Raw genomic sequence first — 11,933 nt, forward strand, 5'->3', positions numbered from 1 at the left:
GCCAAAAAGTTTAAATTATTAAAATCCAACTTATGCAGATTTTTTCGAGTTTCAAGCTAGGAACACTGTGGCTGGAACGTTTCAAAGTCAACTCAAAGACTCTGTCCACACTGCTCAGCTTAGATGCTCATTGATAACGTGTTCAAAAAAAAATTATGCTGATTGATGATAGGTGTGTTTTCTGGTTAGTGATGGTAGTCGACGTGCTGGTAAAAACTCGACGTATCGCTCGCTCTTGCTATCAACTTTTTCCTTTTTTTCTTTCTATCAATTAAAATTGCTTGTGATTTACTTCTTTCATCTTATAATATAAGATGTTTTCTGACGTTAGTGTAGTGTTAAAAACGATCTTATATTATAGGACTAAGAAAGTATATTGTGAAGACATCAATCTAATCGCCTGTTTGTGAGACGCCCATTTTCATAACGCATTGTTGGCATGATTTTCTTCGTAACTGACGTGGAAGCAACGGAAAGTAAATAATTTGCATTCACAATCTCATCCTGCAAAATGAGCCGCCTCACATGCGCAAGCGCGCAATGCTGCAGCATCCTCTGCACTCCGCGAGAACACAAATCCTAACAGGCAGCCGTCGAGAAAGGAAACACACTAAGCTGAAGACAGCATCCGCGCCGGCATCGGCGGGCACTCCGGCCGTGGCAGCGCCGGCAGCGGCAGCGGCGGCCCGAGCCCTCCGCGGCAGAGCGGGCACGTATGGCGCTTCCGGAGCCAGCGGTCGACGTCGCAGCTCGCGTGGTAGAAGTGGCCGCAGGCCGGCACCACCCGCACCAGCTCGCCGGCGTCGCCCTCGCCGTACTCCCACTGGCAGATGGCGCACCGCTCCTCCTCCTTCCCCTTCTCCTTCTTCCCGGCGGTCGCCTGAGCGTACGTCATGAGAGTGGCGTCGCCGAGGGCGCTCTCGACGTCGGCGGCGTGCACCGCGGCGGCGCCGGCCACGTCGTCGCAGGCTACGCCGGAGGCCAACACGGCCACGGCGACGATGATCACCGCCATCAGGACCACCGCGGCGATCTCGAGGTGGAGCGCGAGTTCCGGGTCCATGCTCATCGCTCCTTGGCCAATGCCAATGCCAGCGAACTACCGCTGCAGTCCAGCCTCCAGCCTTTGTATAGGAGCTCCGGTCCAAACCAGAGCCTTCTCGGCCAAGTCAGCCCTGTAAGCGTTGGTAGCTAGACTGATGGCGATGTTATGAACATTTTGATAATGAACTTAACGGTTCTGCTGACGTTTACAGAACGCGTCGAGAGACGAGTGGGAGGAGCAGCCAAGCCCTGAGGCCGAAGACGGCGGGGACGCCGGCGACGGCGAGGCCTCCGACAGGAGTGACCTGGAACCGACGATGGCACGGCGACGACTGACACATGTGGAGGCCTGGAGGGAAATCGAGGTTGGCGGGTTCGGGTGGACGGTGTGGCCTCGCCGGAGAAGAAGATGAGCATGCCAGACGTGAGCAGGAGGAAGGGATGGCGGCCGTTAGATTTTAGTAATTCACAGCTGGGACAAAATCGTCCGATGCAAATACAGTAGTTTTTCCCAGGCAACTGTGGCATGGGTGCCTCTCACCCAATCCCGATTAGTTAAGCCGTTGGCGTGATGCACCGTAACAAATGAAATTCGCGGGACTGGCTACTGGTCAATCGACTGATTTTTTCTTGGGTCAGTCGATTGACCTCAAACTGTTTCAGTCGAGCCTAATTAATTAGGCAGTCCAGTTACGGTAGTTGCAGCAGCAGAAGCCCAACGCACAGGTGCAAGCTGCAGTCCAGTACTGCCAAGCGGGTCTGCTTTTTTGTACAATGATTATGGCTGCTCTAATATATTGTTGGACAAGCCTTTGTAGATGATCGATGAATAGCACTCTCACACATATTCGCTTTGCTCAATAAAAGAAAAATCTCACATGTTGGCAAACAATATGTATATTTATTTTATACATATAAAAATATATACATACGTGTATATATAAAATGTATTGTTACTATGCAAAAATGAGCATATAATAGTGATATCTCCAAAAACAAGTGTTTCCTAAGAAGTAATGGATTAGGGACATCGATGTTATCCTTACAAAAGAAAAGAAAATCAAAACTAAAACAAAGTAAAAAAGAAATAAAAACTAAAAAAATAAAAAAGAAGTTTTCTATGAAAGAAAGAATTCGTGGCATTGGTATTACCCTTCCAGATGAAAGAAAAAATGAAATAAAAATACTGAAGTTTTCTAAAAATAAGTGAAACCCTTTCAGAATAAACTAAAACAAAACTCAAAACAATAAAGTTTTCTAAGAAAGAATGAAACCCTTTAAGAGGAAAGAAAATGAAAAGGGAAGAACTTTCAAAACTTGCACACAATTTGCACTGAAATTGCACTTTTTGGAATATGCAAATAATAAGCATATAATAGTGCAATTTTTGCATTCTACTATAATTTACACATAGTGTAACAGAAATTATGTATTTCCTTTAAGAGGAAAGAAAATTAAAAAGAACTTGCGCATAACTTTGCACTGAAATTGCACTTTCTCGTAATATGCAAAAATAATCATATAATCATGAAATTTTGGCACATATTTTATAGTATTTGTTTTTATATAATTACAGTGAGCCAAAAATGCACAAAAAACAAAAAATAACCAATAAATGAAAGAAAAAAGGTAAAATAAAACTCATAGAAATAGAAAACAGAAATAAAAAATAAAGTAAAATGAGCATATTATAGTGAGATTTCCACAAGAAAAGTGTTTTCTCAAAAGTAATGGATTAGTGACATCGGTATTACCCTTACAAAAGAAAAATAAAACAAAATAATAAAAAATGTTATAAAAACTGAAACAAAATAAAAAATGTTTTCTACGACGATTGAATTCGTGGCATTGGTATTGCCCTTTCATAAAAGCCAAAATAATGTAGTTTTCTAAGAAAGAACGGAACAGTTTAAGCAGAAAGAAAATAAAAAGAAAAACCTTTCAAAACATGCACACAATTTGCACTGAAAATTGCACTTTTTGAAATATGAAAAGAATAAGCGTATAACAGTGCATTTTCTGCATTATACTATAATTTACATATAGTGTAACTGAAATATTGTATTTTTCTTGAAGAAGAAAGAAAAATAAAAAAACTTGCGCGCAACTTTTCAACAAAATTGCATTATCGTAATATGCAAAAATAATCATATAATCATAAAATTTTGGTACATATTATATAGTATGTGTTTGTATATAATTACACTCAGCCAAAAACCCACAGAAACAAAAAAAATATAATCAATAAAAGAAAGAAAGAAAAACTGCATAGAAACAGAAAACAGAAATAAAATAAAAGAAAAATACCCACAAAAGAAAGAATTAAATTTCCTAGGAAAGAATGATTTAGTGGCATTGGTATTACCATTTAAGAACAAAGAAAATGGGAAAAAGAATCTAAAACAAACACTGACAAAATTTACATGAAATATACATAAAATTGCGCTTCAAAAAATATGCAAGAATATGCATATAAAAGTTGAACTGTTGCAAAAACAAAATCTGAGAAAAAAATGAATAGTGGAATTGGTATTAACCTTAAAGTAGAATGAAAATAAGTAAAGAGTAAAACATTATCGAAATAATGATTTTTCCTGAAAAAATGAATTAGTGGTGTTGGTATTTCTTTAAGAAGAAGAGAGAATTAAAAAAAAATGTGCACACAACTTTGCACCAAAATTGCATTTTATCATAATGTGCCAAAATAATCACATAATCATGAAATTTTGGCACATATTTGTATGTATATAATTACACTCAGCCAAAACCCACAAAAACAAAAAAAATAACCAAGAAAGGAAAAAAAGGAAAATAAAAACGGATCCCAGAAAAACAAAAACAAGCCCATGAAGCAATTTGACTGACCCAAAATAGGGGTCAATCAATTCCACAGAGCTAAATTCACCACCAAAATGACACAGAAAAAAAATAGAAAACAGCACACATCTTAAAGCAAAATCAAAGGGTCACAAAATCGACTGACCAGAAAAGGAATTTTCAGCTGACTGACATATAGCTAATTCGGAAATTCGCACCGGAGCCAGTAAAATTCTTGGAGCAAAGACAGAACGTCCCATTTCACCAGTAGCAAGCTTGCGTAAGTGGAGGTGTGCAAGTGCAATGCATCTGTCTCTACTACGAAGCTCAAAGCAGCTGGAGCTGATAAGAAAGAAAGAAAATGATCGACTACGGTACGACCACTACGACGACGGCGGCGCGGTCCAGCGGGCGCGGCGCGGGCGGCCAGAGCGCGCCCCGGCAGAGCGGGCACGTCCGGCGCGTCCGGATCCACCGGTCGGCGTCGCACGCGGCGTGGAAGAAGTGCCCGCACGCAGGCACCACGCGCACCAGCTCCTCGGGCGCCTTGGCGTACTCCGACTGGCAGAAGGCGCAGCAGCGCTGCCGCGCCCTCGCCGCCTCGCCCACCTGCGCGTACGCCACCAGCGTCGCGTCGCCGAGCGCGCGCTCCACGTCCTCAGCGCCGCCGTCGTCCCTGCAGGCGCCCGAGGCGGCGGCGGCGAGGGCGACGATGAGCAGCGCCAGGGCGACCACCGCCGCCACCTCGAGATCGAGCGCCATGGCGGGGCTCATCTCTTCCTTCCTTCCTCTCTGGCCTGATCGGTCGATGGAACGAACGGCAGGGCGCGACGCCAACCTTGTATGCGCAGTGTGCGTCCTCTTCCAGTCTCCCCTTCCTCCTTGGGCTGACCTCCTTTTGTAGTAGTATCTTCCGTGTTTCAGCGAACCAAATTAACTAACGGCAGCCGGCAGGGCTCGCGATCTGCTTTGTGTACGAGCTGGCGGTTACCACGAAGGAAGGAAGAGATGAGCTAAGGCTGGTCGGGGTGAGTATCATGTATTAGTATCATCATGCATACGATACTAGTGTATGATACTACATCTGTAGTGTATAGTATCATATGTTAGTATCATAGATGACTTCATTTATTGACATGCATGACACATAGTAGCATAGCATTTAATATGATACGGTATTATGATATGATACTCAACCCTCTTTTTTTAATTTAATTCTATGTCACCTCATCAAATTTGCCTAGGTGGCATGTATGATACTATTTATGATACTCCTATTACAACCAGCCTAAGGCCAACCAGCACGACACACACAGCTGCGAAAAACAACACAATGAAGGGGATTAAGATCAACATGCAAATGCCAGCACGGGCACATAATCCAGATAACTTTTGTCAATGTTTGTCATTAAAAAAATAGAACTTTTTGAAAAATTTCACTATTTTTTTGATTTTACTTTCCACCCGAGATCATTTGAACTCAAGACTAGAAGAGTACTTTCGTCGATTTCCTTCATTCTTCCCGTGGACAATTCTGTTGCGGTTGTCTCGTTGCTACTCCGGTTTTGGACTTGGTTGTCTTCGTCATTTTCTTCTCTCTTTGCTTTGCACTGCGGCAGATTTGGACTTAATCAGGATGTGATTACCATGTAACTTGTATCCTTTGCCTCCCTAAATAAAATTAAATGGAAAACAACGTCGCGGTCTTCCATTTACAACAGCCTCACTGGCTATGACAACTAAATTGTTTGTTCATCAGGCGACTTTTGTAAAAAAAATGATATTTTTTTTATTCTTTCACTAGAAAAATTGGCTATCCATATTAGTTTCGAGGAAAACCTTCTTGCTTCTAGAACATCTAGTTCGGAGTCCTTCCTCTTCCGACCAGAAAGAATCCATGCGACCTGCCTCGCCAGGAGAGCGTAGCCTCGTTTAGAACACGTCGTCAAAGTCCACGCGAGGACTACTATTTGGTACGTACTCCGGTGCACGTGTTGCTTGATTGATGCCGATATTATTTGATCATTAACTTAGGGTTTCGCTAATACTCAGCCAACCGGAACTAATCTTTGCGTCAACCGATTTCCAGAACGCGTAGAGAGACGAGGGGAAGGAGCATCGAAGCCCCGAGACCGGAGACGGCGATGCACGAGGACGCCGGCGAGGCCTCGGACGGAAGCGAGCCCGAAACCGGCGATGACGCGGCAACGGACGACGCAGATGTTAAACGCATCAGGTGTATGATGAAATGTTATCAGCTGGGCACGTGGTCACCACCTAATGCCGATTACTTAATTATTACGCCGTTGGCGTGACGCGCCGTAACAGATCCGTGCAGGAGCCAGCCCACCAAAGTTCTTGGTGCAAAGAAATGGTGTACCGTTTCATTTCACCAGCAAGCTGACGTGCGTGCCCAAGTAAGTGAACAATGCATCTTTCTCTACGATGCAGCTGAAGCTGATAGGGAAAAGAATGATCGACTATGTTCAGCATGTCTGGAAGCACGGGAGAACGTTTTTTTGCTGATATTATTAATGCAAATACCTAACTAAATACTAATAAAATTCTTTGAAACTTCTCAAGAAAAATCCCGAATTGGATGAGGGGTTTCTCTGTCTGGATGATGGGGCGACCGTCGTGGCTGGCCGCTGGAACACTTTGCTGCCTTTTTATCACCTTTAAATTCGGGCGGCGCTAATTCGAATCCCCCGGGCAAAATAAGAACAGCACCTACATTCAACCATAGGGATATATCTATCCGGATAGACAATTTTGAGAAAAATCAAGCAAGAAGTGTAGGTCTTTTTCGGCCACCGAGGACAAAACGGCCTCTCCAGCGCATAAATGGTCAACCAATTAAATAGTAGCGTAATATTTAAGAGTTCTACGTCAATGATCTATTAAATGAATTGATTATTAACTATATTATAAAAAATAAGGTGAATAACTGGTTTAATCTAGGTATATATTAAATATGTTAATTATTTAATATTATATATATTAACTATATATTTAATTTAGGATCTATTAAATGAATGATAATATATATATTAAATTGGTTAATTATTTAATAGAGTTCATTGATATAATTGGATCCAATTTTTTTGACCACTTTACCCTGCACGCAACCCACAGTACACATTAATTCCTCCCCGCAAAAAAATATATTCATTAATTCCAAGCACATGATGCAACAGCTCGAGCCTTCCAAAAATTTTCTTTTGCGCTAAGAAAAACTTGAGGCCTTTTCCCTCCCAAGTAGAGAACTGTTACAAATAAGAATTCAAATTCAATTGATGCCGCATAGGCTGACCATTTAAAATAGGGAATTTTTTATTCCATTTCTTAGCCAGGGCAAAGCCCTACCGACCTACGACCGGAGAAGATCCTTCTATCTATCTATCTATCTATCTATCTATCTATCTATCTATCTGTATTGCCACTCCAACGGTTTTTTCTGAATAGAAAGTCGATGTATCTAACTTAGCTGCCCGGCGCTCCTATTGGCATAACAACCGGAATAAAAGTAGGATTGTTTATCCAATCCAAAACAGAAACCGAGGAAGAGGAAACCACACCCCCTTGTTGAGGTCTTACTCCAAAGATTATACATTTTTCTTGATCTATATCGAGCAGGTTTCCATGAAGAATATCTTGTTCAACCCAAACCTGGTTATGGGCTTAATGAAAAAAAAGTAAAAGGCTTAAAGGCTCTGATCAAGGCAATGAACATTTTGCACTTGGAAACTAATAAGAAAATATTCTGAATTTCTTGAAGACCAAAAGTAGAACGAACCTTCAAAATGAGCGAATCGTAATAAAAAGATGTTGGGGGGGGGGGCGAGGGTAGTAGTTACGAATCCAGGGCAATCAACCACTATCTAAAAACCCGCATTTCAGGGAGAACCAGCTAGCTCTAGGTTTGAGTGCCATTTCACCCCCTACTAGTACCAGGAACGTCATCTACTACTGCGAAACTCCCGGGGGACGCTGTTGTTCTAGTGATTAGATCAAAATAGAGTTCTTTCTACAAGAGCATCTCAAGTTGGTCAGGCGTCGTCCAGTCATTAATAACTTGATTATTTTTATACCGTTGAGTTCCTTAGTGTTGGGGAACGTAGTAATTTCAAAAAAAAAATCCTACGCACACGCAAGATCATGGTGATGCATAGCAACGAGAGGTGAGAGTGTTGTCTACGTACCCTTGTAGACCGAAAGCGGAAGCGTTATGACAACGCGGTTGATGTAGTCGTACATCTTCATGGCCCGACCGATCAAGCACCGAAACTACGGCACCTCCGAGTTCTAGCACACGTTCAGCTCGATGACGATCCCCGGACTTCGATCCAGCAAAGTGTCGGGGAAGAGTTCCATCAGCACGACCGCGTGGTGACGATCTTGATGTTCTACTGTCACAGGGCTTCGCCTAAGTACCACTACAATATTATCGAGGAGTATGGTGGAAGGGGGCACCGCACATGGCTAAGAAAACGATCACGAGGATCAACTTATGTCTAGAGGTGCCCCCCTGCCCCCGTATATAAAGGAGAAAGGGGGAGGCCGGCCGGCCCTAGGCCGCGCCAAGGAGGAGGAGTCCTCCTCCTAGTAGGAGTAGGACTCCCCTCTTTCCTACTCCTACTAGGAGGGGGAAAGGAAGGGGGAGAGGGAGAAGGAAAGGGGGGCGCCGCCCCCCTCTCCTAGTCCAATTCGGACCAGAGGGGGAGGGGGCGCGCGGCCCACCCTGGCCGCCCCTCTCTCTCTCCACTAGGGCCCATAAGGCCCATTACTTCTCCCGGGGGGGGGGGGGTTCTGGTAACCCTTCGGCACTCCGGTTTTCTCCGAAATCATCCGGAACACTTCCGTTGTCCGAATATAGCCGTCCAATATATCAATCTTTATGTCTCGACCATTTCGAGACTCCTCGTCATGTCCGTGATCACATCCGGACTCCGAACAACTTCGGTACATCAAAATATATAAACTCATAATGAAACTGTCATCGTAACGTTAAGCGTGCGGACCCTACGGGTTCGAGAACAATGTAGACATGACCGAGACATGTCTCCGGTCAATAACCAATAGCGGAACCTGGATGCTCATATTGGCTCCCACATATTCTACGAAGATCTTTTATCGGTCAGTCCGCATAACAACATACTTTGTTCCCTTTGTCATCGGTATGTTACTTGCCCGAGATTCGATCGTCGGTATCTCAATACCTAGTTCAATCTCGTTACCGGCAAGTCTCTTTACTCGTTTCGTAATACATCATCTCGCAACTAACTCATTAGTTGCAATGCTTGCAAGGCTTATGTGATGTGCATTACCGAGAGGGCCCAGAGATACCTCTCCGACAATCGGAGTGACAAATCCTAATCTCGAAATATGCCAACCCAACATGTACCTTTGGAGACACCTGTAGAGCTCCTTTATAATCACCCAGTTACGTTGTGACGTTTGGTAGCACACAAAGTGTTCCTCCGGCAAACGGGAGTTGCATAATCTCATAGTCATAGGAACATGTATAAGTCATGAAGAAAGCAATAGCAACATACTAAACGATCGGGTGCTAAGCTAATGGAATGGGTCATGTCAATCACATCATTCTCCTAATAATGTGATCCCGTTAATCAAATGACAACACATGTCTATGGTTAGGAAACATAACCATCTTTGATTAACGAGCTAGTCAAGTAGAGGCATACTAGTGACGTTTAGTTTGTCTATGTATTCACACAAGTATTATGTTTCCGGATAATACAATTCTAGCATGAACAATAAACATTTATCATGATATAAGGAAATAAAATAATAACTTTATTATTGCCTCTAGGGCATATTTCCTTCAGTCTCCCACTTGCACTAGAGTCAATAATCTAGATTACACAGTAATGATTCTAACACCCATGGAGCATTGGTGCTGATCATGTTTTGCTCGTGGAAGAGGCTTAGTCAATGGGTCTGCTACATTCAGATCCGTATGTATCTTGCAAATCTCTATGTCTCCCACCTGGACTAGATCCCGGATGGAATTGAAGCGTCTCTTGATGTGCTTGGTTCTCTTGTGAAATCTGGATTCCTTTGCCAAGGCAATTGCACCAGTATTGTCACAAAAGATTTTCATTGGACCCGATGCACTAGGTATGACACCTAGATCGGATATGAACTCCTTCATCCAGACTCCTTCGTTTGCTGCTTCCGAAGCAGCTATGTACTCCGCTTCACATGTAGATCCCGCCACAACGCTTTGTTTAGAACTGCACCAACTGACAGCTCCACCGTTTAATGTAAACACGTATCCGGTTTGCGATTTAGAATCGTCCGGATCAGTGTCAAAGCTTGCATCAACGTAACCATTTACGATGAGCTCTTTGTCACCTCCATATATGAGAAACATATCCTTAGTCCTTTTCAGGTATTTCAGGATGTTCTTGACCGCTGTCCAGTGATCCACTCCTGGATTACTTTGGTACCTCCCTGCTAGACTTATAGCAAGACACACATCAGGTCTGGTACACAGCATTGCATACATGATAGAGCCTATGGCTGAAGCATAGGGAACATCTTTCATTTTCTCTCTATCTTCTGCATTGGTCGGGCATTGAGTCTTACTCAATTTCACACCTTGTAACACAGGCAAGAATCCTTTCTTTGCTTGATCCATTTTGAACTTCTTCAAAATTTTGTCAAGGTATGTGCTTTGTGAAAGTCCAATTAAGCGTCTTGATCTATCTCTATAGATCTTAATGCCCAATATGTAAGCAGCTTCACCGAGGTCTTTCATTGAAAAACTCTTATTCAAGTATCCCTTTATGCTATCCAGAAATTCTATATCATTTCCGATTAGTAATATGTCATCTACATATAATATCAGAAATGCTACAGAGCTCCCACTCACTTTCTTGTAAATACAGGCTTCTCCAAAAGTCTGTACAAAACCAAATGCTTTGATCACACTATCAAAGCGTTTATTCCAACTCCGAGAGGCTTGCACCAGTCCATAAATGGATCGCTGGAGCTTGCACACTTTGTTAGCTCCCTTTGGATCGACAAAACCTTCTGGCTGCATCATATACAACTCTTCTTCCAGAAATCCATTCAGGAATGCAGTTTTGACATCCATCTGCCAAATTTCATAATCATAAAATGCGGCAATTGCTAACATGATTCGGACAGACTTAAGCATCGCTACGGGTGAGAAGGTCTCATCGTAGTCAATCCCTTGAACTTGTCGAAAACCTTTTGCGACAAGTCGAGCTTTGTAGACAGTAACATTACCGTCAGCGTCAGTCTTCTTCTTGAAGATCCATTTATTCTCAATTGCTTGCCGATCTTTGGGCAAGTCAACCAAAGTCCACACTTTGTTTCATACATGGATCCCATCTCAGATTTCATGGCTTCAAGCCATTTTGCGGAATCTGGGCTCACCATCGCTTCTCCATAGTTCGTAGGTTCATCATGATCTAGTAGCATGACTTCCAGAACAGGATTACCGTACCACTCTGGTGCGGATCTTACTCTGGTTGATCTACGAGGTTCAGTAGTATCTTGTTCTGAAGTTTCATGATCATCATCATTAGCTTCCTCACTAATTGGTGTAGGTGTCACAGAAACCGGTTTCTGTGATGTACTACTTTCCAATAAGGGAGCAGGTACAGTTACCTCATCAAGTTCTACTTTCCTCCCACTCACTTCTTTCGAGAGAAACTCCTTCTCTAGAAAGTTTCCGAATTTAGCAACAAAAGTCTTGCCTTCGGATCTGTGATAGAAGGTGTATCCAATAGTTTCCTTTGGATATCCTATGAAGACACATTTCTCCGATTTGGGTTCGAGCTTATCAGGTTGAAGCTTTTTCACATAAGCATCGCAGCCCCAAACTTTCAGAAACGACAACTTTGGTTTCTTGCCAAACCACAGTTCATAAGGCGTCGTCTCAACGGATTTTGATGGTGCCCTATTTAACGTGAATGCGGCCGTCTCTAAAGCATAACCCCAAAACGATAGCGGTAAATCAGTAAGAGACATCATAGATCGCACCATATCAAGTAAAGTACGATTACGACGTTCGGACA

At 42.9% G+C, this 11,933-nt stretch overlaps 1 protein-coding gene across 1 annotated transcript; it reads right to left on the reverse strand.

Annotated features, from left to right (window-relative positions):
• Nucleotides 1-610: 610 nt before the first annotated feature.
• Nucleotides 611-1,063, reverse strand: LOC123101578 (E3 ubiquitin-protein ligase EL5-like). Its single transcript, XM_044522962.1, has one exon. It carries the CDS (start codon nucleotides 1,061-1,063, stop codon nucleotides 611-613), a length of 453 nt encoding a protein of 150 aa, XP_044378897.1.
• Between the last annotated feature and the right edge of the window lie 10,870 nt (nucleotides 1,064-11,933).

This window comes from Triticum aestivum, chromosome 5A (assembly GCF_018294505.1).
Source record: "Triticum aestivum cultivar Chinese Spring chromosome 5A, IWGSC CS RefSeq v2.1, whole genome shotgun sequence".
Classification (NCBI taxonomy): Eukaryota; Viridiplantae; Streptophyta; class Magnoliopsida; order Poales; family Poaceae; genus Triticum; species Triticum aestivum.